Source organism: Delphinapterus leucas, chromosome 18, assembly GCF_059928025.1.
Source record: "Delphinapterus leucas isolate spDelLeu-1000000601 "Yukka" chromosome 18, BTC_Dleu_Yukka2, whole genome shotgun sequence".
Classification (NCBI taxonomy): Eukaryota; Metazoa; Chordata; class Mammalia; order Artiodactyla; family Monodontidae; genus Delphinapterus; species Delphinapterus leucas.
Genome location: NC_143146.1, coordinates 59,000,447 through 59,023,262, shown reverse-complemented (window position 1 = coordinate 59,023,262; position 22,816 = coordinate 59,000,447). Strand labels below are relative to the sequence as shown.

Below are 22,816 nucleotides of genomic sequence, written 5' to 3'. Positions count from 1 at the left end.
CCCCAGATCGCCGCAACTAGAGAAAGCCCGCAGGCAGCAACCAAGACCCAACGCAGCCAAAAATAAATAAAATAAATTTTTTAAAATAATTAATTAAAAAAAATAGTAGAAAGTAAAATGAATTTTTCATTTCAATGCTTCCTCAGAATAAAAATATTATTTTGATTAAATAAATGCTACCTTCAGCCCGAATTCCAGTCGATCCACAGCTCCACAGATTAGTTCATTCCATAGGTCACTATGGCCAAATAGGCCTGGGCCACGGGGACAAATGCTGACAGGTAGTCTCCTGAGTGGCATCTATATTTATAACATAGGTTCCAATAGAGGTCACTTCACCTACCACTCCTTTCAGAAGATCGGCCACATCATTTGCAGGGCCCAGTGCAAAATGGAAATATGTGGGCCCTTTCAGAATTTATTAATAATGCGGCACAGGAAAGAAACTAGGACCTCAGAGTCTTTCTGAGGTCCTGTTCCACTGGACAGGTTGCATGCCCACAAAACCAGCCTTGTCTTTCAGAAGATGTCATTTACAATATGTCTATCTAGCTGTTGGTTAAAAAAATTTTTTTTGGTAATCATGTTTAATTTTCTCAACAGGCAAAGTACACTAACAATTTCGTTAAATCAGGCAACAGAAGCAAAAGGGCAAGCATCTTGTTGTAAGTCAGCAACCAACAACTGTATTGCTCAATTCAATTAACATTGAGAGAAGGGAGAAAAGAGGACACTGGGGAAGCTTCTACTATGTTTCCAGCACAGGAGATTTTTAAATGGCTCCTATTTCACTCCAGCTACCAAGTAGGTGAACTGGAACGACTGGGGCTGGCGAGGGGGAGGAGGTTTGAAATTATGTCCTCGTTTCTAAATAACTTCAAAAGGCTACGGTGGAAACATTTTCCACGAGTTAAGCTGTGCCAGAACTCACGTTCATTCAAGCCTGGGCCTTATCCTGCCCCCGCTGGTAAGAGTCTGGGCCAAGGCGGATGGCGGCTCCCTGACGTAGGACTGGCGTCAAGAAAAGGAGAAGCCGCCCACAAAGCGCTGCGGGGAAGTGCCAGGCGAGGGAGGGGGCGGGGACAGTGGGGGGCGGGGCCGATGAAGGGCGGGGCTGGGGAGAAGGGACTCGGGAGTTAGGATCCCGGAGTGGGCGGGCCTAGAGGGGGCGGACCCTAGAGGGGCGGGGCCGAGGCGGTGGCCCTGGCGGCCATGATGAGGCCCCGCCTTTCCCTTACGACTGCTGCTCCTCTTCCCTACGCGGCCCGAGGTAAGACTAGGTCTGGACAGAGGCCCGGATGTCCTCGGCCCGTCTGGGTCTCGTGCTGCCCCGGTGACACGGCGGGGCCCGGTCGGGGCGCACGCTGAGGCTTGCGGCGAGTCGCGTGGGTGCGATCGCGAAGAACGCGGACCCGGGCCCAGAGCGCGACGAGCCGTGGCAGGAGGCCGAGGGAGGGGCGCTGAGCCGAGGACTTTGTCCCGAGGCCCGGCCTCTTCCCGGATCCCTTTTCCTCATTGAGCTTCCAAGAATGTGTAACTCGGGGCGCTCGGGCGTGCGGTCTCTGAGGGCATCTGCCGGTTTATCAAATACCCCACTACGTTTGCGTAGCTGTTCCTGCATCAGGTGGATGGGTACCTCGCTCATGGAGGAAACAGACCCCAAAGCGTTCGCAGCCTCCACGGGCGCCTGGGTCAGGGGCCTGGGCACCTGGGGATCCCGCTTCTCCGCACACGCTTGCAAGCACTTTGGAAGGCTGATCGTATTTGTAAATGCGGTGTCAGTTGTGTAGGGGTCTGGCGGTGGTCTGTGAGTGGGTCGTCAGGGCGATGGCATTTGCGCGGACCTTGGAGGGCATTCGAGGTTGCAAGAATAATAATAGCTAACATTTGTGTGCGTATCATGGCCAGCAGTGTTCGAAGCACGTGAATTAACTCAGTCCCGGTAACAACCCTATCAAACTGATCCTATTAATATCCTTACTTTACAGATGGGGAAATGAGGCATAGAAAGATGACATAGTTTGCCCGAAGTCACGACCACTACCAAAGAACTACCGTGTATAGTACGTGGTGAAGCCAGAATTTGAACCTGGAGGGTCTGGCTCCACAACCTGCTCTAAAACCATTGTACCTTGGCACCCAGTAGAAACATCCAGGCTATGCTAGAATTATACATAATTGAGTTTGACTAAATTAAGATAACAGAAAACAAGGCCAGAAAAATACTGTGGGACCATTGAAGACAATTTTGAGAGCTAAGTTAAGGTGCTTGGAGTTCATGGATGCTATGTTTTTCCCCAGGGTGGATTAAAAATTCATGTATGGGCAAGCCATGTGAATTATGAAGGAAAAGCGATTATGCATGGCACAGTTAATAATGTGACCAAAGTATATATGGAGTTCTGCTCATCCTTTTTGTCAGTTCATAGTTTCAATTTTCTGAAGTTTTAATGGCATCAAGCTTTGAAAAAATTGCATAATTATTGACACTATCTTCCATTTCAATGACTTATTGGTTTTCAACTACTCCCCTGACAGCAGAGTGGGATTAGTTCTGGACACCTGTAGCAGCATCCTGGAAGTGGGCAAGCATTTTTCATCTGCTAGTTAATGTGGGCAAGCTAACCATGTTTTAAAATTGACAATGTGCTTAACACTACTGAACTATACACTTAAAAATGGTTAAGACAGTAAAGTTTATGTTATGTGTTTTTTAATCACAATTTTTAAAATAAAATTAAAAATAAATTTAAATGACTAGTAATTCCAAGTAGACCATGTTAGGCCTGAAGATGTGTCGTGTATAGGGATCCATTGAGCAGTAAGTTAAATGGATTAAAGCCCTAGGCCTCCAATGCAGGATTGATTTTAGTGAGACACACAAGAAGGAAACAAAGTAGGAAGGAAAATTTAATTTCTTGTGTATAATTAGGTGGCAGTGGGAATTCAGAGACGGGGTAACTTTAAGACATTTCAAATGTAGGTTGGGCAAGACAGGCATAGATGAAAAGAGAAGCAAAAAAAGGAATAGAAACACTTGGTTTGAAGGTAGGAGACAGAAGCTTGACTTTAGATGCGTTGAGTTTTACTAGCCTGTGGCACATCCTGTGAGAAGGGTCCAGCAAGAAATTTAAATTCTGGCACTAGTGCCTGAGAATGATTGAATCAAGAGAGGCAGATTTATATTGTTTCAAGGCAAAAATAGAGCGGAAACTTAGGGAATGGAATCCTGTTTTTTCACGGAGGAGAGAATTTGAACAAGGAAGTGATGGTCAGCAGTTCCATAATCGGGTGATGTTGGGAAGACCTGTGTAGGTCATTGAGAGCCAGTGGGGTGGGACACATTGCAGATGGAGAAATGGATCAAAGTCCACGAGAGAATGAGAACAAAAACCCAGGTAGAGATAGATAGAAAACTTTTGAGGCTTATGGAAAGAAGGAAAGAATGGGTGAAATACAAAGAACACATTGCTGGAGATAAATAACACTTAACTTCAATAAGTAAAGGGAAGAAAAGTAAGATTTGACAGTTTAGCCTTTTGGGGGAATGGATGCTTTGTGGGTAAAGATGACTTTGATACTTTTTACCTCATTGGCTTTCCATGTACCATGCATTGAGAGAAACTTTGTTCTCTGAAGAATATTGATGTACATTTCATTGACTTTCTAGGAAGACTGGCACTGTGAAATTTTTTTTGCCTTTGTTTTTGGTTTTTCTTGGGGGAGGGTGTTTTGTATTATTCTATTCTACTCTGTAACTTCGTTTCTCCCCCCAAATCTGTTCTAGAACCAAAATGAAACGTGTCAGACAAATGACACATTTGGTGTCATTTGGTGCACACTACTACGTACACTTCTATTTATTTGTTTATTTCTGTGTATCAGTAACTTCACCATCATTCATAAGCCCAGTCAGTTTTCTCACCAGTTCATCCTTTCTAGCCAGTCAGCCCAGTAGTCCTTACGCCGTCATCTCTTCCCTTCTTTATCGTCCCCGCGTTACACGTTTGACCTACAACCCTTAGCTGATGAATCTAGGCTGCTTTTTACCTTTCTCTGCTTTTCTCGTCTCCACTCCTGTTTTCTTCACTCTCAGCAGTTGACTGTATCTCGTACTTTCAAATTACAATCTAAAACGTTTTCTATTTATTTAGAAGAAAAAAAGAACTTTCTTCATAGGACTCTTATTCCAGGAGAAGTTTTTAACCAAACACAAGGCCTTGTGGCAAAATAGGTGTTAAGGTACTTAGATTATGGGCCGAGGCAAAGCGATGGTGCTGTCCCATCAGCTGCCCTTTTGACACTGCCATACCCAGAGTAGGTAGTCATCTACCTCACAAGAGGAAGGTGTCTCTGTTGAGAATGTGTAGTGTACTATACATGTCTGTATAACCTTTGTTGTGAAAAGTATGTCCCATTTCTACACCATTTGATCTTTTTTTCGGGATCATCTACCCTTTGGTGCAGATAAAAAAGCAAGTAGCAATTGGACAGGTACATTAAAGTTTTATTTTTATGTATTACTTTGGAAGTTGAATGAAAAATCTAGTAACTTGGTTTAAAATATGCTATTTTTCACATAGAAAAATTTTAGCGAAAAATGTAATCACCTAGTATATCATTTCATATATCATAGTATATCATAGCTAGTTCTTAGCTTATGTTTTATTTTTTATTGAGCCTAACTTTCTTAATTGACAATTGAAGATAGTTCCTAGAATGGGTAGTTAGGGGGAAAAAACTTTAAAAGCTTTGATTTTGTTTTTATTAATTCATTCTACCAATTTAAAAAACAGTATTTTAACTTTGTTTTCTCTGGCCCAATGTAAAGTGTTTGATTTTGAATTTTAATTAAGAACATTCAAAGAGCAGAAGAAATAGACTACTTACGGATTACCAAAATAGATGAATAACAAAGTATGACAACAATAGAGGTAAAGAATAAGCTAATTTTAAAAACTTTCACATAATTGGTAGTTAGAAGTTAAAAATTTATTCATTAATTCAACAAATAATTATCAGGTACCTCTCACGTACTAGATATATGCTCAGTGTACCATGTTTTGGGAAAGCAGACATAGTCCCTGCTAGATCTAAAAAAATAGGATTTCCTTTAAGAATAATTCATGTAAATTTTTTTCCTTGGTCTCATGTGTATATATTTTAAAAGTATACATCTATCTTTGTTAATTCATTATTTAAGATAGTGTCATAAACAAAAATAGCTGAAGCTAATATTCAATAATTAATAACATTTTGTGGGCAGTTTGTTTAAAAATTGGTCTTTTGAAGGTTAAAAGCATAAACCTGTGAATAGAAGGTAATTCTACCTCTGTATATAATTGTAATACCCTAATGCTATAAAATTAGTCAGTCTTTTCTGAAAAAAAATTTTTTTGTGAGTATTTAAAAACCCTCTCAGGAGGCAGGAAAGTATAGCAGGAGAGTAGGGGCTCTGATGTCAGACTTTCTGGTTCACATCCCACGTTTCCAATGCAAAGCCCAGTATTTGGATTTATTGAGGAGATTACTTAAACGTAGGATTGAAACTAATCTTATTTAGAATTTTGCAAAGATGTTTCCAAAATAAGCTTCCTAAGATTATTGCTATGTATCTTTTTAGAGTAACCTTAACACCACAACTGATCAGTGTACAGCAGAACTTTTCACTGAGAAGACCACCAGAGAGGTAATACCTGTGCCTGGTATCTGAGGATTTTTTATTTAGTTTGTACGATTTAGTGATTTGTAATAAGGAGGGGAAGGGAATCCTTCCTCGAGAGATACAAATCAGAATCAGTCTGGTTTCTCTTTGCTCAACAGGTATTTACCATAAAGATGGTGTTCCAGTTTCTTTGGTATTTATTATTAAAAATTAATAATGTGTGGTATTTTAACATTTAAGTTTAAAACTATTTATGAAAACTTTAAAGATGTGTTGGAGAGAAAAGAAGTACTAAACTTCAAGCTTTTCCCATGACAAGCTGTACTTTTAATTCACTCAGGACAGGGTTTCGTTTTACTTGCTGGTTTGTTTTAAAAGGAGAAATGTTGATCTGAAAATTGTATATCACTTTCTCTGAAACACTCTCCTAGGATGAGTAATTTGATCTCGTTCAACATGTAGGAAAGTGCCTGTGACACTGTGTTCGGTAAATGTTACCTGTTATTATTTTCAAAATCATTATTGTTATACCATTTTCCTCCCATTTTAATATCAACCATAATGTCATACCATTGCCTCCTTTGTTACAGTTAACTGGTAAACTATTAATTTTAGTTTTTAATTTTTAATTAAAATTTTTAATCTTCTAAGCTAAAGTTAATAACTTATTTATATTCTGCCTCTTTCTGAAAAGAATTTGGAAAAAAGTAAAAAGGAAAGGGACTTCCCTGGCAGTCCAGTGGTTAAGACTCTGCACATCCATTGCCGGGGGCATGGGTTTGATCCCTCATCGGGGAGCTAAGATCCCACATGCCACGCACACAGCCAAAAAAATAAATAAAAAGAATTTGGGGCAGTCCACAGTCATACAGACAAAAAAGCTTGTTAATAAATTAGTAATGACATTCCAAAGTACTAAAGTTTCCTAAAGTGAGTACCAAGTGTAAGTATCAAAATTAGTCAGTTTCATAATATTATTTATGAGAGGAAATTAGCATGTGAAAAAAATTCAGGGTGGCAGACAGTTGCATGTTTAGATAACTTATCCCGAAAACAGTTAGTTTTGTTTCAAATTTTTTAGGAACTGATTCTCTAGAAATTAATGAGATTAATCTTCACTAATAGGAGAAGAATGGCGTTGAAACAGATTTCCAGCAACAAGTGCTTTGGGGGATTGCAGAAGGTTTTTGAACATGACAGGTAACTACTAAGAAGATACAATTTTAGATATCTCTGATTCTGCTTCCGTCTATTTGATTCTTTAAATAAGCCCATGAAAGATCTCTGTTGCCTGAATTACTGTTTACCTGTAGAAAATACCTGTGATTTTTATCAGCTTTATCTTATCTAGTTTTGATACTGGTGATGGTAATAAACTCTTAGTGATAAAAAGCAAATTAAGGACGTGATGCATTTCAGTGCCCATGAACAAACATGTAGTTTAAGAGCTTTAGAATTCATTTTTTATAAAAGCTGATTTATTATTTCATATATCTCTTTAGAAACAGTTTTTCTTTTAATAATTTTAGTGCTGCATTGAGGGTGTTACATTTATTCTTTTAATTCAGCCTGCTCAGAATGACTGTGTACCATGCACAGCATAGGCTCAGTTCGGTTAATATCAATAGATCAGTATGCTAAATTGGCCTCATTCTTTCTTTAAGGGCTATGGTATATTCCTTAAATGTTGGTGGAATCACTTATTTTGGACATTAAATCACTTATTTTATGTTTCTGTCTTGACTGATGACAATCAGGGCAACTGATTTTTTTTGTATGTATGACTGTTAAAATTACAGTGTTGAACTGAAATGCAAAATGAAATTTGCTATCTATTTACCACCAAAGGCAGAAACTGGAAAATGCCCTGCACTATATTGGCTGTCTGGTAAGTGTTCTGCCTTTGAGTTTTATAAAGGAGTTTTTCTTTTTAACTAGCTAATCTTATTCTTTAATCTTTACTTATTGGTGTGCCTTCTGAACCATTTATAAAAGACTTCAGGAGCCTGTCATAGTCTACTCTTACTTTATCCCAAGAATAATTTCAGACCTACTGAATTACATTTATTATACTTCTTTTTCAATTAGACCAAGTAATTCAGCAGAGAATATAAAGTTCTAGACTCAGTGACAAGAGCTTAGAAAAGTTATTTACTTTGTACCTACTCAAGTGTTTCTTAGAGACTTTACCACTCAAATAGAACAGTATTAGGTAAAACCAGGACACCTGTGATATGCTAATTAGAAACCACAGCCAAGAAACTTCTTGCAGTGTTCTTGGAAATATTTTAATTGGACTCACCTTCTCTGGCTACAATCTGGAACATCACAAAAGAATACTAATGCTTCTTAATCAGAGGTGAATGTTAAAGATTCTTGAATGGATTGTGAGAGAGTAATTTTGAACCTCTATGCTAACTTTTCTTTCACAAGACATTGGCACTTCATCTTTAGAAGCAGACATTATAAGAGACTCATAGAAACCAAATTATGTCATAGCGTTCTATTTTTGTTTCTTTAAAATTGCTTCTTATAACTTTGATTTAAATCCTCCCTTATGTATGTTTCCTCAAAGATATGCCCCAAATACCAGTCTTTAAAAATGAGAATAGTATTTCATTTTAAAAGGCAAAAATTAAGTGCCTACCTAGTTTTTTTTTTAACATCTTTATTGGAGTATAATTGCTTTACAATGGTGTGTTAGTTTCTGCTGTATCACAAGGTGAATCAGCTATATGTATACATATATCCCCATATCCCCTCCTTCTTGCATCTCCTTCCCACCCTCCCTATCCCACCCCTCTAGGTGGTCACAAAGGACTGAGCTGATCTCCCTGTGCTATGTGGCTGCTTCCCACTAGCTATCTGTTTTACATTTGGTAGTGTATATATGTCTATGCCACTCTCTCACTTCGTCCCAGTTTACCCTTCCCCCTCCCCGTGTCCTCAGGTCCACTCTCTATGTCTGCGTCTTTATTCCTGTCCTGCCCCTAGGTTCTTCAGAACCATCCTTTTTTTTTTTTTAGATTCCATATATATGTGTTAGCATACGGTATTTGTTTTTCTCTTTCTGACTTACTTCACTGACTTTAGGTCCATCCACCTCACTACAAATAACTGAATTTTGTTTCTTTTTATGGCTGAGTAATATTCCATCGTGTACATGTGCCACATCTTCTTTATCCATTCATCTGTCAATGGACACTTAGGTTGCTTCCATGTCCTGGCTATGGTAAATAGTGCTGCAGTGAACATTGTGGTACATGACTCTTTATGAATTATGGTTTTCTCTGGGTATATGCCCAGTAGTGGGATTGCTGGGTTGTATGGTAGTTCTATTTTTAGTTTTCTGAGGAACCTCCATACTGTGCCATAGTGGCTGTATCAATTTACATTCCCACCAACAGTGCAAGAGGGTTCCCTTTTCTCCACACCTCTCCAGCATTTATTGTTTGTAGACTTTCTGATGTGCCTATCTAGTTTTAACTCAACAACTAATTTCTTTGATTGGAAAAAGCAAACCAATTTTGCTAGAAGAGCAGGGTATTGCCAAAAGCAACAACACATTACATGTTTGTTTTAGAAACATGGTATTCTGTAGCTAAAGATGCTCTTAGAAATCATGTAACCTGTAGAATAGGAAACTATTCTATAGTACCAGGGAAATTATATATTACCCAGGGTCACATAAAAGAGTGAACAAGTTTTCTGATTCATGGTCCAAAGCTGTATTCTTTTCTCCTGTTCATTTTACCTTTGGTTTCTGGTGAGAGCTACTGCAGTCATATCTCTTGTTAAAAGAATAACACACCATTAGGGTTGTAATAACATTTGTTTAATGCGCCATATTGCCATTCTACAGTTTGAATAATTCTAAATTCCCAAACACACCTGGTCCAAAGGATTTCAGTAATTGAAATTTTAGTGAGTGACTTTCAAAGGACAGCTATGGGAGCATTTAACCTAAGACAGTTCTTGGATTAATACTGTTACGTATTTTATGAGAAGGGAAACTTTAGTGTCTTTTTCAGCATTATTTCTTAAAACAAACAAAGAAAAAACTTTCTAATAAGTGAGCTTGTTTTCTGTGTTATAAGAAGATTAAAGCTTATAAACCGTTCACAGTTCACAGCATATCATGAGATAACAATATTTTTGATCTTTAGGTTTAACTTGCACAGAACAAAATTTTATATCAAAATCTGGTTATCATCAAGCTGCCTCGGAACATGGCCTTGTCGTCATTGCTCCAGATACCAGCCCTCGTAAGTGTTCTTGTTCCAGAGGTCCTTTGTAAAAATATAAATCCTTAAGACTTAAGTTATAATAATGCACAATTCATTTCATATTTTTGCTATTTACCAATCTTTCAAGCAACATCATGACTCTAAAATACCATGCTGTATATTTTCCTCACTGAATTTTACTCATAACGTCACTCTTATGAGAGAGGACAATTTTGCTATTCCCATTTTACAGATTAAGACACTAAGGCACTTTAAAACAGAGACTGAGCAACTCAATTAATAATGTATCATATAAAATAACCTACAATGCATAGGAAATAATTTTTTTTATTCCTTGGGTAAACTGCCTTGTCATGTGGTAATTATCTTTTCTCATTTCTGTTAGTCATCAAATAGTCATACAGTTAAACAAGTATTAGTTTTAATATAAATGATTATAATGTTTACATTAGAGAAATGAGAATATCAAATATTTGAGAATTCAATCCATCAGATAATTGAAACTTGTTTTGGGACCCTAGAAGAGTCAGGAAATGGAATTTAAATGGTAGCTAAAACTATCTGGAAGTTGAATGGCTGGCCTTGGAAGTAATGCATTTCCTTTCACAATCCATATTATGTAAAAGTAAGAGGTCACAGGAAATGTAATAAAATGTTTAATTCAGAAGAGCATCAAAAATATAAAATGCCTTGGAATAAACTTTTAAAGTATGGAGATTTAGTTTTTAAAAAAACATAAAATTTCCTAATTGTTGTAAGTGGAAGAATGTCATATTCCTGGATGGGTAGACTGACTATTATGAAGAGGTCATTTCCATCAAATTACGTATCACTATAATTTTATTCAGAATCCCAGTGGTTGGCTTTTTAACTGTATGCAAGGATATAAAATAAAATGTAATTAGTTAAAATAGAATATAAGAAAATCCCATTGGGGGATGGGTAAATAGGGGAAACGTGATTCAATGATTCCCAAGTACATAAGGAGACATCTTCAGTTCAAAATAGTGAATTGAGCACAAGCATTTGTTCCCCTTCCCTTCTAAGATCACAGTGGTACAGAGAAGTAAAGAAGTGTTGGTAATGAGGAGGGGCATCAGAGAAGGAATCAACGTATTTCTGAAAGATAAAAAGAGAGTATAAGCCCTTTGACAGGTAAAACAGAGTGAGGAAAGATATGTTCAGAATACATAGGAGGGAGCTCCATCAGTGAAGAAAGCCAGTGAATACCCCGGCCTAGAGGGCCATTCCCTCTCTTGCCTCATTGGCTAGAACTAGTCACATGACCGCACTCAAGGGGGCAAGGAAGTATGTACCCCAAAACGCAGAGAGCCCACAATACTTGGTGAACAGCTCTAATGCAAGTGAAATTTCAGGTTCATTTTAAAGTGTGTTATTAAACATGGGCCATTACTACAGAGTAGATGAAACCACAAGATTTTTCCTTAATAGGTGGCTGCAATATTAAAGGAGAAGATGAGACCTGGGACTTCGGCTCTGGGGCTGGATTTTATGTGGATGCTACTGAAGATCCTTGGAAAACTAACTACAGAATGTACTCGTATGTAACGGAGGAGGTAATTTAATTTACAGTGTAATTATTAGTTGATGACTGCCAAAAGTTTGATTTGGGACACAAAGTCCTTCCAGTGCCGAGAATTTTAAACTAGGGTATGGTATTGTTGAATCTATTGGGTACATATTTATTAATTATCTTGGTAAAAATTCCAAAGTTTACAAGTACTATAGTACTATTTTCTGCAATTTAAATGAACACTACGTACAATTTTAAAGAGTTTAATAATTATATTGACACCTGTATACACCACCCAGGTTATACAAAGAAAATAGTGTATGAAAAAACTGTATTTTCTGGCAGCTGGTTCATCCAGACATATTTCATAGTGATTAAAATCAAAAAGGATAAGTGGTAAAGCACTGCTTCTATTAATAATATGTGTGTGCAGTTTATGCATTTTTCTATGATTTTAATTGTTAATGTGCACATCATAGAAACTCAGAAACGATAATATAAAATTTTAATCACCCATAATTCTGTCACCCCAAACAACTATATTCTCGTATATTCCAGACATTTTTGTATGACTAGTTTTCATATAATAGTAAAACATTTTTATCTTCTTCTTTTTTTAATTATATAAAGTAAATATTTTCTAATATTCTGATCTATTTGTAACATAATTTTAATAATTGTATAATATTCTGTCATATGCTGTGATTTACTTTTTTGTAATGGAGGCTATTTATATATTTACATATTTTTTTTACCATAATACGCATTACTGCATTGATTATCTTTGTTTATAATTTTTTACCCATAAGGACTTTTCCCTTAGAAAGAGATTCCAGGAAGTGAAATTACTAGATCAAAAGTTTACATTTTAAAGTTTCTTTCTGCATTATCTTCTTAAAGTCGCTTTCCAAGGAAGATGTAACGTATATTCTCCAGTGATATATTAATGATCATTGTCTGTCTGACTTTTTTTTTAATCTTTACTAGTGTGAACCATTTTAAGACTGTGAATTTGAAAGTATTGATTATTTTAGATGACTTTGAAAAAGCCTAAACTTATTTCTGTCATATCTCTTGTCCCACTATTAAATTCTCTCTAGCTTCCACAACTCATAAATACCAATTTTCCAGTGGATCCCCAAAGGATGTCTATTTTTGGCCACTCCATGGGGGGCCATGGAGCTCTGATTTGTGCTTTGAAGAACCCTGGAAAATACAAAGTAAGATTACCTAAGCTTCTAGTGACAGATATTTCTCTTGAATAGTATAATATTAGGAACTTTCAAAGATTGAAATTAAGATACTGTTGTTTTAGTATTGGGACTAAACTTTTCTAGTCTTGGGAATTTCAAGGGGTTTGTGGGGAAAGAGCATTAAATTTGACCATACAATACAATGCTACAGAATCAGAAGTATAGGAATTTTATCCCAGTGGTTTCTCATTGGTCTATTAGAGGTATTATAAAGCAGCTTTCATTGCTTCTATTCAAACTATAGTTTTCTAGGCTTTTTTTCCCTAAAAGTTATTATTGATTAATGTTATTGTGACAGTATGTTATCATTTACTTTTACCGGGAATATTCTTGTAAAGTTGACTTTGATTTTCCACTGTTTTAAGTGGAAAAAATGAGTAGAAACGCTGAACATAAACTTTCATTTGTGCCTACATGAAAATGTAGGAAAAATGAGTAGAAACGCTGAACATAAACTTTCATTGTGCCTACGTGAAAATGTAGCTCTTTTATTAGAACACACAAAGGATGTGGTATCTTGGAGAGGCATATAATCTAAGCCCATAATATAGCAAAAGGAAAACTGGTCACAGGGATTTTCATGGCAAGTCAGAGTTTTTAAGCAAGTTGTAAATACCTGTTCATATTCAATTTAGCAAAATAAAACTTGTTTTTAATTTTTTTGTTTGTTTGTTTCTGAAGTCTGTGTCAGCGTTTGCTCCAATTTGCAACCCAGTGCTCTGTCCTTGGGGCAAAAAAGCCTTTAGTGGATATTTGGGAACAGATCAAAGTAAATGGGAGGTAGGTACTGGATGGCGGTCTTCATAACTCATTCTTAAGTTTTCAAATTTGTTAAAAAGCTACACACTACAGACGTTATATTCTTAACTTACTCAAGTTAAGGATTCAGATCAAAAAATAATTAAAGTGTATACATATAACAATAACAACAACAACAGAGAGCAGTATTTCAATTGCATTGAATTATGGGAGATATTCTGCGGCTACATTTTTTTTCTGCTAATGATTAATTTATATGTTTATCTTCTAAATTAACATCACAAAAAATACCCCATATTACTGAATTTAGACTTACCTCATATTAACTGTGTGCTTAAATTGTATGATAAGAACTACAAGGCCTGGCTTTTTATTTTGTGTATCTGTTTCAAAGTCTAGCATCTCTCAGATTTGGATTTTAAATTCTAGACTTAAAAGCTTTTAAAAATAGATATTGTGTATGTAATATACATTCATGAGAATATTTCCAACAGTAAGATTGCTTTTTCACGCATAGGAGCAGATGCTTCTAAATGAAAATAAAAATGGCCCTTTTTTCCTGAGACTGATTTGCTCTTGTGCAGAAATGGGCTATTTGAAAACTCCACCAAGAGTTTGAATATTTTGCAGGTGAACTAACTCATCATCATGTGCATGTTAGCAAGTAGAAAATCGTCGAGTGGGAAAAAACCTTTTTTGTCTTATTGCTGTTTATTCAAAGTCATTTACACATGGACCCCTATTTTATTTAAGATTGGTCATTGAAATTCTAACAAATTGGAAGGTTAATCTTTTAGTCATTAGAGTTTTGTTTTGCTTAGTCTTAGATTTTTATTATATTGGAAGAATGCTGAAAATTATTACTATTAGTTACTTTGGGGACAGTGCATTGACAGTGCTTGTGCCTCAGTGTTTTGAGTCCTCACCATGTGCAGAGTTTGTGTGGGGTTTTGAGATCTTATGTCAAGAAGGTGATGACCCTTTCCCGTCCACAGGGGCCTTATGGTCTAATAGAAGTTTTGAGTAAAAGACCAACTGATTGGGAGAAGTAGGGGAGAGGTACCCTATAAAGGAATCTGTATCATTTTTCTCCAAATGGCAGTAGATTTTACTATTTTAATTATGCAGTGTTTAGGCTATCATTTAATTTACTCTTGGAATAAGGAGGCCATGCAGAATTATGAAATCGTGGAACTTAGAACTAGTTGGACTTTATAGGTGTCCTTCCACCCTCTCCTTTTAAGATTAAAAAAAGCAAGTCTTAAAAAGCATGCTACTTTAGAAGGGGAAATCTTTTGGTTTTTGTGTGTCTTGATCAATGCATAAAAGTTGTCATTAGTGAATATACATGAATAATCAATATTTAAAGATGGATGGTAAAATAGAAAATTGTAACTAGTGGCAGCTCCTCACATAATAAATTTGAGTTGTTGATATGATTCAGATTGTTCAAATCAAGTCTTCCTGAAAGTTCCTGGAGATGGACATTTGGTGCCATTCAGCAGATAGCAAAAGAGAGATTTATGTCTGGAATTAGTCAAAAAGAAGGGACAAAAAATAGACTATTTATTTGAAATAGAGAATATTTGGAAATAGAAAAAGATAATGGAGTTAGAAGAAATAATCAGTTTGTAAAAGGATTTACAAAGAAAACAAATTGGTTTTCTTGGAGTTGAGAGGTGATTAAACCTTAAAGGTTTGGAAGAAAAAAGGCTATATACTATGAAGAATACTTGAGATATAGAATTCTTGCCGTTGGTCTAGGACTGGTTGAAAGTAGGGAAGAAGCTGTAATTGACGATAGAATTCTGAAGGCCTGTAAATAAAAACCAGACAAGCCAACTTAAAAGCATATTTTCAATTTAATCAGCCTTAGAGCTGAAATGACTTTAAATTTCTATTCAGTTCTAGTATAGGGTATTCTGCAGAATATCTTTCTGGGCACTTTCAAATTTATTTTTCATTATTTCTCCCCTTTTTATAGGCTTATGATGCTACCCATCTTGTGAAGGCCTGCCCAGGTACTCAGCTGGATATACTAATTGATCAAGGAAAAGATGACCAGTTCCTTTCAGATGGACAGCTACTACCTGATAACTTCATAGCTGCCTGTACGGAAAAGAAAATCCCTGTTGTTTTCAGATTACAAGAGGCAAGTACTAGGAAACCTTAGCTTGTTCTAAATTAACTATAAAAATAACAAGATTCCGTAGTACCTTCTTAATTTTATTTTAGAATTTGAAAAGCTACCTGTAGTAAGGTATTTTTTAATTATAATAAGACATTTAAAATGAAAGCCTTCCTATTAAGTTAATGATATCTAAGACCAAATTCCATAGAAACAGGAAAGCTTTTGACAGTGAAAAGTATTTACAATTTTCTGTCCCACTGTAAAATCAGTAAATAACACGAAGTTAACGCTTGAATAGTACTTAATTGTCAACATTATCGGGTATATCTTTCTTGACACATGCGACTATTGTTGCAGTAAAATAAAAGGACAAGCTTCCACCTTCATTACTCTTCACTTTATGTACACATCTTAGCCTCAGAAGCTGTGTATTATTTGTCTCTCTCTCACACACACACACATGCACTTTATATTGTTTGAGTTAGGTGCTAATCTATTTGTTGTGCTACTTGCTAGTTGTTTAAGAATAATTACTGAATTTCAATTGGTTCGCAAATTTTCCTTGACGAAGATACTTTTGACTATTCACTACTCACTTAACTATGCTAATCCAGCTATAATTAAAGAAATTCTACCTTTATTTTTTTTAATTATGTATTCATAAGCTTCAGAACATAATAAAAACAAAATTTTTACTTCAGGATGAAAAGTGAACACTGAAAATTATACATGGTTGTGATTTTTTTAAACATTTTTATTCATGTTTAAGGGTAATATGTCAGGCACATTGATCTAAAACATATAATGATAAGTGTTCAAATAAATCTAGATCAGTGTGTAATGTGGTATATTTCAGTTTACAAAAATGTTTTCACAGCATTAGCTCATTTTAGCCTTATATGACCAGATGAGAGACCATTCCTAGCCTATCCACCTGTTTGGGGTTTTTGGGGGTTTTTTCAACTTTTTTTGTTGTGGTGGTAAAATACCACAATACCACATAAAATTTACCACCTTAACTATTTTTAAGTGAACACTTCAGTGGTATTAAATACGTTCATAATGTCATACAGCTATCACCACCATTCATCTCCACGATTCTTTTCATCTTGTAAAATTGAAACTGTTCCCATTAAATACCAACTCCCCATTTCTCCCTGCCCCCAGCCCTTGGCAACCACCATGTTACTTTCTGTCTCTCTTACTACTCTGAGGATCTCATATAAGTGGAATCATACAGTGTTTGTCTTTTTGTGACTAGCTTATTTCACGTAGCACAGTCCTCTTAAGGTTCATCCGTGTCTCATGTGCCAGAATTTCCTTCCTTTTTAAGGCTCTTCATTGTGTGCATATACCAAATTTTGCTTATCCGTTCGTCTGTCAGTGGACCACTTAAGTTGCTTCCAAGTCTTAGCTATTATGAATAATGCTGCTATAAACATGGGTGTACAAATATCTCTCAGGATTCTGCTTTTAGTTCTTTCAGTTATATACCCGGAAGTGGGATTGCTGGGTCATATGGTAGTTCTAGTCTTAGTTATTTGAGGGACCTCCCTACTGTTCTCCAGAGCGGCTGCACCACTTTGCAGTCCCACCAGCAGTGCACAAGGGTTGCAGTTTCTGCACCTCCTCCCCAACACGTCTTTTCTCTTCTTTTTTTTTTTCCTGGATAGTAGCCATCCCGGTGGCTGTGAGGTGGTAATGTGGTTTTGATTTAAATTTCCCTAATGATTACTGATGCTGAGCATCTTTCCGTGCTTATTGGCCATTTGTATATCTTTTGAGAAATGTCTATTCCAGTCCTTTGCCCATTTTTTCATTGGGTTGCTTTTTGTATTGAATGCTATTTGTATTGAGTTTTATGAGTTCTTTGTGTATTGTGGATGCTAATCCCTTATCAGATCAATGATTTGCAGATATTTTTCTCCCATTCTGTGGGTTACCTTTTTACCCTGTTGATGTTGTATTTTGATGCACAAAATATTTTAATGTTCACGAAGTCCAATTTGACTATGTTTTATTTTGTTGTGTGTCCCTTTGGTGTCGTATCCAAGAAACCACTGCCAAGTCCATTGTCATGAAGCTTTTGTTCTATGTTTTCTTCTAAGAGTTTTATAGTTAGTTTTATAGCTTTAGGACCTACATTTAGTCTTTAATCCAATTTGAGTTAATTTTTGAATATGGTGTTAGGTAAGGATTCAACTTCATTTTTTTGCATGTGGATTCCAGCATCATTTGTTGAAAAAACTATCCTTTCGCCATTGAATGGCTTAACACTCTTGTCAAAAATCATTTGACCATATATTCCAGGGTTTGTTTATGGGCTCTCTATTCTATTCCATTGGTCTATATGTCTGTCTTTATACCAGTTACCACACTTTTTGATTACTGTAGCTTTGTAGAAAACTTTGAAATCTGGAAGCATGAGTTCTCAGGTTTTTTTCTTCTTTTTCCCAGATTGTTTTGGCTATTTGGGCTCCCTTGAGATTCCACTTGAATTTTAGGATGGTTTTTCCTGTTGCTGCAAAAATTGCCTTTGGAATTTTGATAGGGATTGCACTGAATCTATACATTGCTTTGGGTAGTCTTGACACCTTAACAGACCATGAACCTGGGATGTGTTTCCATTTATTGTGTCTTCTTTAATTTCTTTCAGCAGTGATTTATTCACTGTACAAGTAGCTCATCTTCTTGGTTAATTCCTAAGTATTGTATTCTTTCTGATGCTGTTGTAAATGGAGTTGTTTTCATAATTTTCTTTTCAGATTGTTCATTTTTAGAATATAGAAATGCAACTGATTTTTGTGTTTGACTTTTTATCCTGCTACTTTTGCTGAATTATTAGCTCTAGCGGTTCAGGGTTTTCTACATACAAGATCATATTATTTATGGACAGAGATAATTTTACCTCTTCCTTTCCAATTTGGATGCCTTTATTTCTTTTTCTTGCAAATTGCTCTGGCTAGAACTGCCAGTACTATGTTGAATAGAAGTGATAAAAGTGGGCATCCTGTCTTATTCCTGATCTTAGAGGAAGAGCTTTCAGTATTTTACCATTAAGTATGACATTTGCTATGGGTTTTCATGCATGACTCCTGGCCATCTGTTTTACAGATGAGGAGACAAGCTCAGAAAAGTAACCTACTTATCTAAGGTCACACAGCTAGTTTATGGTGGAACCAGGCCTGGAAGCAAGGTCGTCTGATTGCAAATACTATCCTCCTTTCATCTGTCTAACCATTCCAAAGCAAGGCAAAGCAGTACTCCTGAAGAGCCAAGGGATGGAATTAGAGCTAACATAGGGGAAGCTGTGCATAAGCTGCTACTTGTCTAACTCATGCAGCAGATCTTAGCAATCTCCCTGATGTCCTTTTAATCTCCTTGATATTTTTAACATGTAAACAATACATATATATCATGTGGGAAAATATGTCCAAAACCAATACATTATGTATACCTTGTTTGTGGGTATCCATCATATAGAAATAGATTTTTTTAGATTAATTTGAACATTTATCATCAGAATTACATGTTTTAGATCAATAATCAACCTTGACAAATTTGATTATAAACATAATAGTATGTTTATATTAACTATTACTCTAAGTGATGTAACAAAGCATGTTTTTTCCAAATGACGTTAACTTCTTGGCTCTAGTGGTGTTGTTGCCTCTTCTGCTTCCCTTGTGTCTGTGCCAGGAAATTTCATTGTTGCCACCAACAGCCAAGTTTCATCCTGCCAACAAGGACTGACAAATCTCTAGAGTTTGTTATAAAAACAACAGAGAACACTGATGAAATTCTTGGGGGCAGAAAATAAATCACCTTATTTCTAAAATGACTAAATCCCAAGCAACTGAAAAACGTAGTTGTCTGTACTGAATGAAGAGTCAGTGCAAAGCATTCAATTCTTTAAAAAAAAAAAAAAAAGCGAGAAACTATTGAAATCATCAGTCACAGTTTTTAGCTCAGGCACAATTTTCTGTTCACTTTCCTTCCAGCAGGGACAGGTTAAAACTGAACTACACAGTCCGAAGCAGACTATGTTTAGGTTTGTTGTAATTGAATGAGCGACTGAATGGACATACCTGGGCACTGGCTCCAGGGAAGCAACTTTTCAGATTTTCAAGCCAACTTCCACTGACTTCAGATTACCTCAGGTCTGAGGGCACTTGATTATAAGTACAGTTGATCTGTATTTCTTTATGAAGTGGGAGCTGTGAAGGATTAAATAAGCTGAAAATAATAGTGGGTAATATAAATAAGTGATCTAGGGAGGAAAAACAAATTATTGCAATCATGTACATGGTTTACCCAACTTCATTCATTTTCCTCTTTTTAATGGTGTTAAATGCTCACAATCTACATTTCTATCAACTGTCCAAAAAAATTGAGGGGGAAGTGTAGTCTGTAGGGATATTAATTTGGTTTTTATTATACTTCATAATTTTTTCTTTTTCTATTTTCACTTCAGTGAATCTAAATTGAAAATGCACAAGGTAGCAGAATTCTGATAGCCAATATACACAGATCAAGTCTTAGTCTGAAGAGGAAAGGCCTAGTATGTCTTATTATAAGTTATTGGAGTAATATAGTGAAGAAACATTTTCAGTTTCAGACCTAATGGAAACTTCCAGAAACCAACACTGAAGCAAGGCTATAGTACCTTCTCAAGTCTCAGGCCCTTTTTGAAGATTCAGAGGTTATTTTGGCCTCTGTGCCTGCCTGTTAGAGTAGAGTACGAACATGGCACAGAATTCTAGAAGTGCAGGGCTCTCTCACTCATATGTATCCCCATGCTTAGCACAATTACCTGGCACATAAACCCTCAGGAAGTGCTTATTGAATAAACAAATGAGCAGCTTTCAGCCATCTTCTTTGTACTCTGAAGAGACTTCATAACTCGGGAATTCATATCTGAGCTTTGCTAATTGGGTCTGGAAAATATGTAGGAAAATACTGCCTGTTAGAATAAATGTTCATCATAGCCACTGAAGCACTGCTTCTTTTTTTGAGAACTGAGCAAAGAATAAAAGAATGAGTTCGTTTATTTTTATACTCTAAGAGAGTTTTGCTACCAAGGATTTTTCCATTTCAAGTGTGAGGTAGAAGAGGAAATGAGGCCCTTTCAAGTGTCACTTAATGAACGTAGTTACACAAGCTGCTTAACATACAAACCAATTCAAAGAATTCGATGAAGGGAGCTACCCCCATTTAATCATATTGACCAGCAGAGCTTGAAACTCACCAAGAATGACACAGTCAGCTCTAATTATATAAACGTCTTGTATCTACCAGAATGGCAGTAATTCAAATGTATTCTCTTGCCTTTATGTTGATATTTTAAAAACTCTTTCTTGGTTCCTCATGATAGGCATTTTCTATTTTCTCATGAAGGTAGACCTTCAGTTAAATATCGTCGTGGAAGGACATTTGCTTTGTATTTTAGGTGAAACACACTGCTATCTTGCAGTACACCCCTGAGAGCTCAAAATTGTCACTTTGGTTTACTCTGGGACTTCTCTAATAAAATAATAATAATAATAAATAATAATAATAGTGGCTACCCACTATGTGCCTGAAACTGCAACACACTGAACATATGTGCGACTAAACATGAAAACACAGCATAGTCAGTCGCGTTAGGATCTCTGTTAACAAGTGTTTCGAGGCATCTACACCTGTTTTCAGTCAGATCCATCTTATCATCGGTGAAAAATGGCGGGTACTTGGTACTATATTTCACAGGTTTTGTGGCCTGAAAATCATGGGCATATTTAGCCTCTTAACAACTCAAGAATTCCATGGTGGAAAATGCTTTTCTTTAACTTTCTTTATGTAAGAAACTGTCCTTCAGCTCTAAATTTAACTAATTTAACTGGGACTGGTCTGATCGTCGAGAGACATGAGACCAAACAGTTCCAAGGCTCAGCCTTAATTTTGACAACATTCATGTCAGATTCACTTCCACAGTTTGGGCACTGAAAATAGAAGACAGATTGCTTTTAAGTTACTTTGATGATTTTAAACTAGAACTCTTTATTAACTGCTGTTCCCAAGATACGCACTGCATACCCCTGCCAACTAAGAGGTAGAGAACATTTACTGATTCATCAAAACCTTAGGGACTTTACCTTGTTCCCTGAAACCCAGGTGATACTTTTATTAGGTTTTTTTTGTTTCTTAAGTGCTTAGAAAAATTCCGTTTTCCTCCCATCAGAGACCATTCGCTCGATCTTAGACTTTCATCTTTCTCAGATTATTCTATTTTGTATTTTAATTGTGTTTTGGCAAGGTAAGGGCTGTCCCCCAAATTATCTGGTTTTTAACTCTTTGACTCTTCCCACCCTATTTTTCTTTTCTTTTTCCTTTGAGAGCTACTTATTTTGTACTCAGAGGACACTCCGAGAAAGGATTGCCTCTCCATTTACCATTGATTACCTATCAAGGATTTTATTTGACCAGATAGAAATCTGTTTCAACTCAACTACTTGGCACACTTTCTTTCTGCTTCATGGTAGTTTTCAAAAGTTTACTGACTTTTTACCCAGTTTGATTTATTGCTGAGGGATGTCAGAGTGTAATGAGTTCTTCCTTTTTCCTCAGATAAAGGTACAGTATGCTTTTACCATGCAGGAGGTCGAATTCTTAACGTGATTTATGATGGCTGTGTTTAACTTCCCAGTGATAGGGCATTTGGGCGTTCTTCATGTTCTTTCTGTATTGTTTATGTGTGCTTATTTTGTATCTTAACATTCCCTTATTGAGGGTGGTGCATTGCTTTTGTGAGTTAGAACTTTTTTCAACTACTCTTTTTTCAGTGAAAATGTTGAAGTACAAGTGTAATAAGCTTTACTTTGATTATAAACCTTCCACATGTTGTGACAGTTTGATTATTTATAAGCAAATTAAGTGACATGCAAGATATATTTAATGTACCTAATATCGATTTTTCTGAATAGTAGATAAATGTCTTATCTCTATTTCGTCTTCTAGGGTTATGATCATAGCTACTACTTCATTGCAACCTTTATTACCGATCACATCAGACATCATGCAAAATACCTGAATGCTTGAAAAGCTTCGGATAAGAGAATCTCTTCAGGATGATAAAATTGTAATAAACAGACTGGCAAGGAAAAAAGATTTTAAAACATTGGATTTTGTAGTGCCAAAAATGCTTCATTCTGTAGTTGAATCACCCTCTAAATAAATAAATCAAACCTG

General features: G+C 36.2%; 1 protein-coding gene across 10 annotated transcripts; it reads left to right on the top strand.

The window, feature by feature from the left end:
• The first annotated feature begins 1,176 nt into the window (after positions 1-1,176).
• Positions 1,177-22,816, top strand: ESD (esterase D). 10 transcript variants are annotated; one of them, XM_089899549.1, is made up of 13 exons: positions 1,177-1,270; positions 1,989-2,063; positions 4,857-4,934; positions 5,624-5,689; positions 5,824-5,858; positions 6,791-6,865; positions 7,465-7,553; positions 9,832-9,930; positions 11,365-11,489; positions 12,547-12,666; positions 13,381-13,479; positions 15,443-15,610; positions 22,586-22,816. In XM_089899549.1, exons 3-13 carry the CDS (start codon positions 4,920-4,922, stop codon positions 22,664-22,666), a joined length of 972 nt encoding a protein of 323 aa, XP_089755675.1. In that variant the 5' UTR covers positions 1,177-1,270; positions 1,989-2,063; positions 4,857-4,919; the 3' UTR covers positions 22,667-22,816. The 10 variants fall into 10 exon arrangements, with proteins under 10 accessions (XP_089755675.1, XP_089755673.1, XP_089755681.1 ...); XM_089899547.1 differs by having other exon boundaries at positions 1,989-2,265; XM_089899555.1 differs by lacking the exons at positions 4,857-4,934; positions 5,824-5,858 and adding an exon at positions 6,097-6,152.

Bases quoted from the DNA above. Each gene is read 5' to 3' on its own strand.
- ESD (XM_089899549.1), top strand. The intron at 5,859-6,790 runs GTATTTATTATT...CTTCACTAATAG, and splicing joins ATGGTGTTCCAGTTTCTTTG to GAGAAGAATGGCGTTGAAAC. The intron at 6,866-7,464 runs GTAACTACTAAG...TTAAAATTACAG, and splicing joins AAGGTTTTTGAACATGACAG to TGTTGAACTGAAATGCAAAA.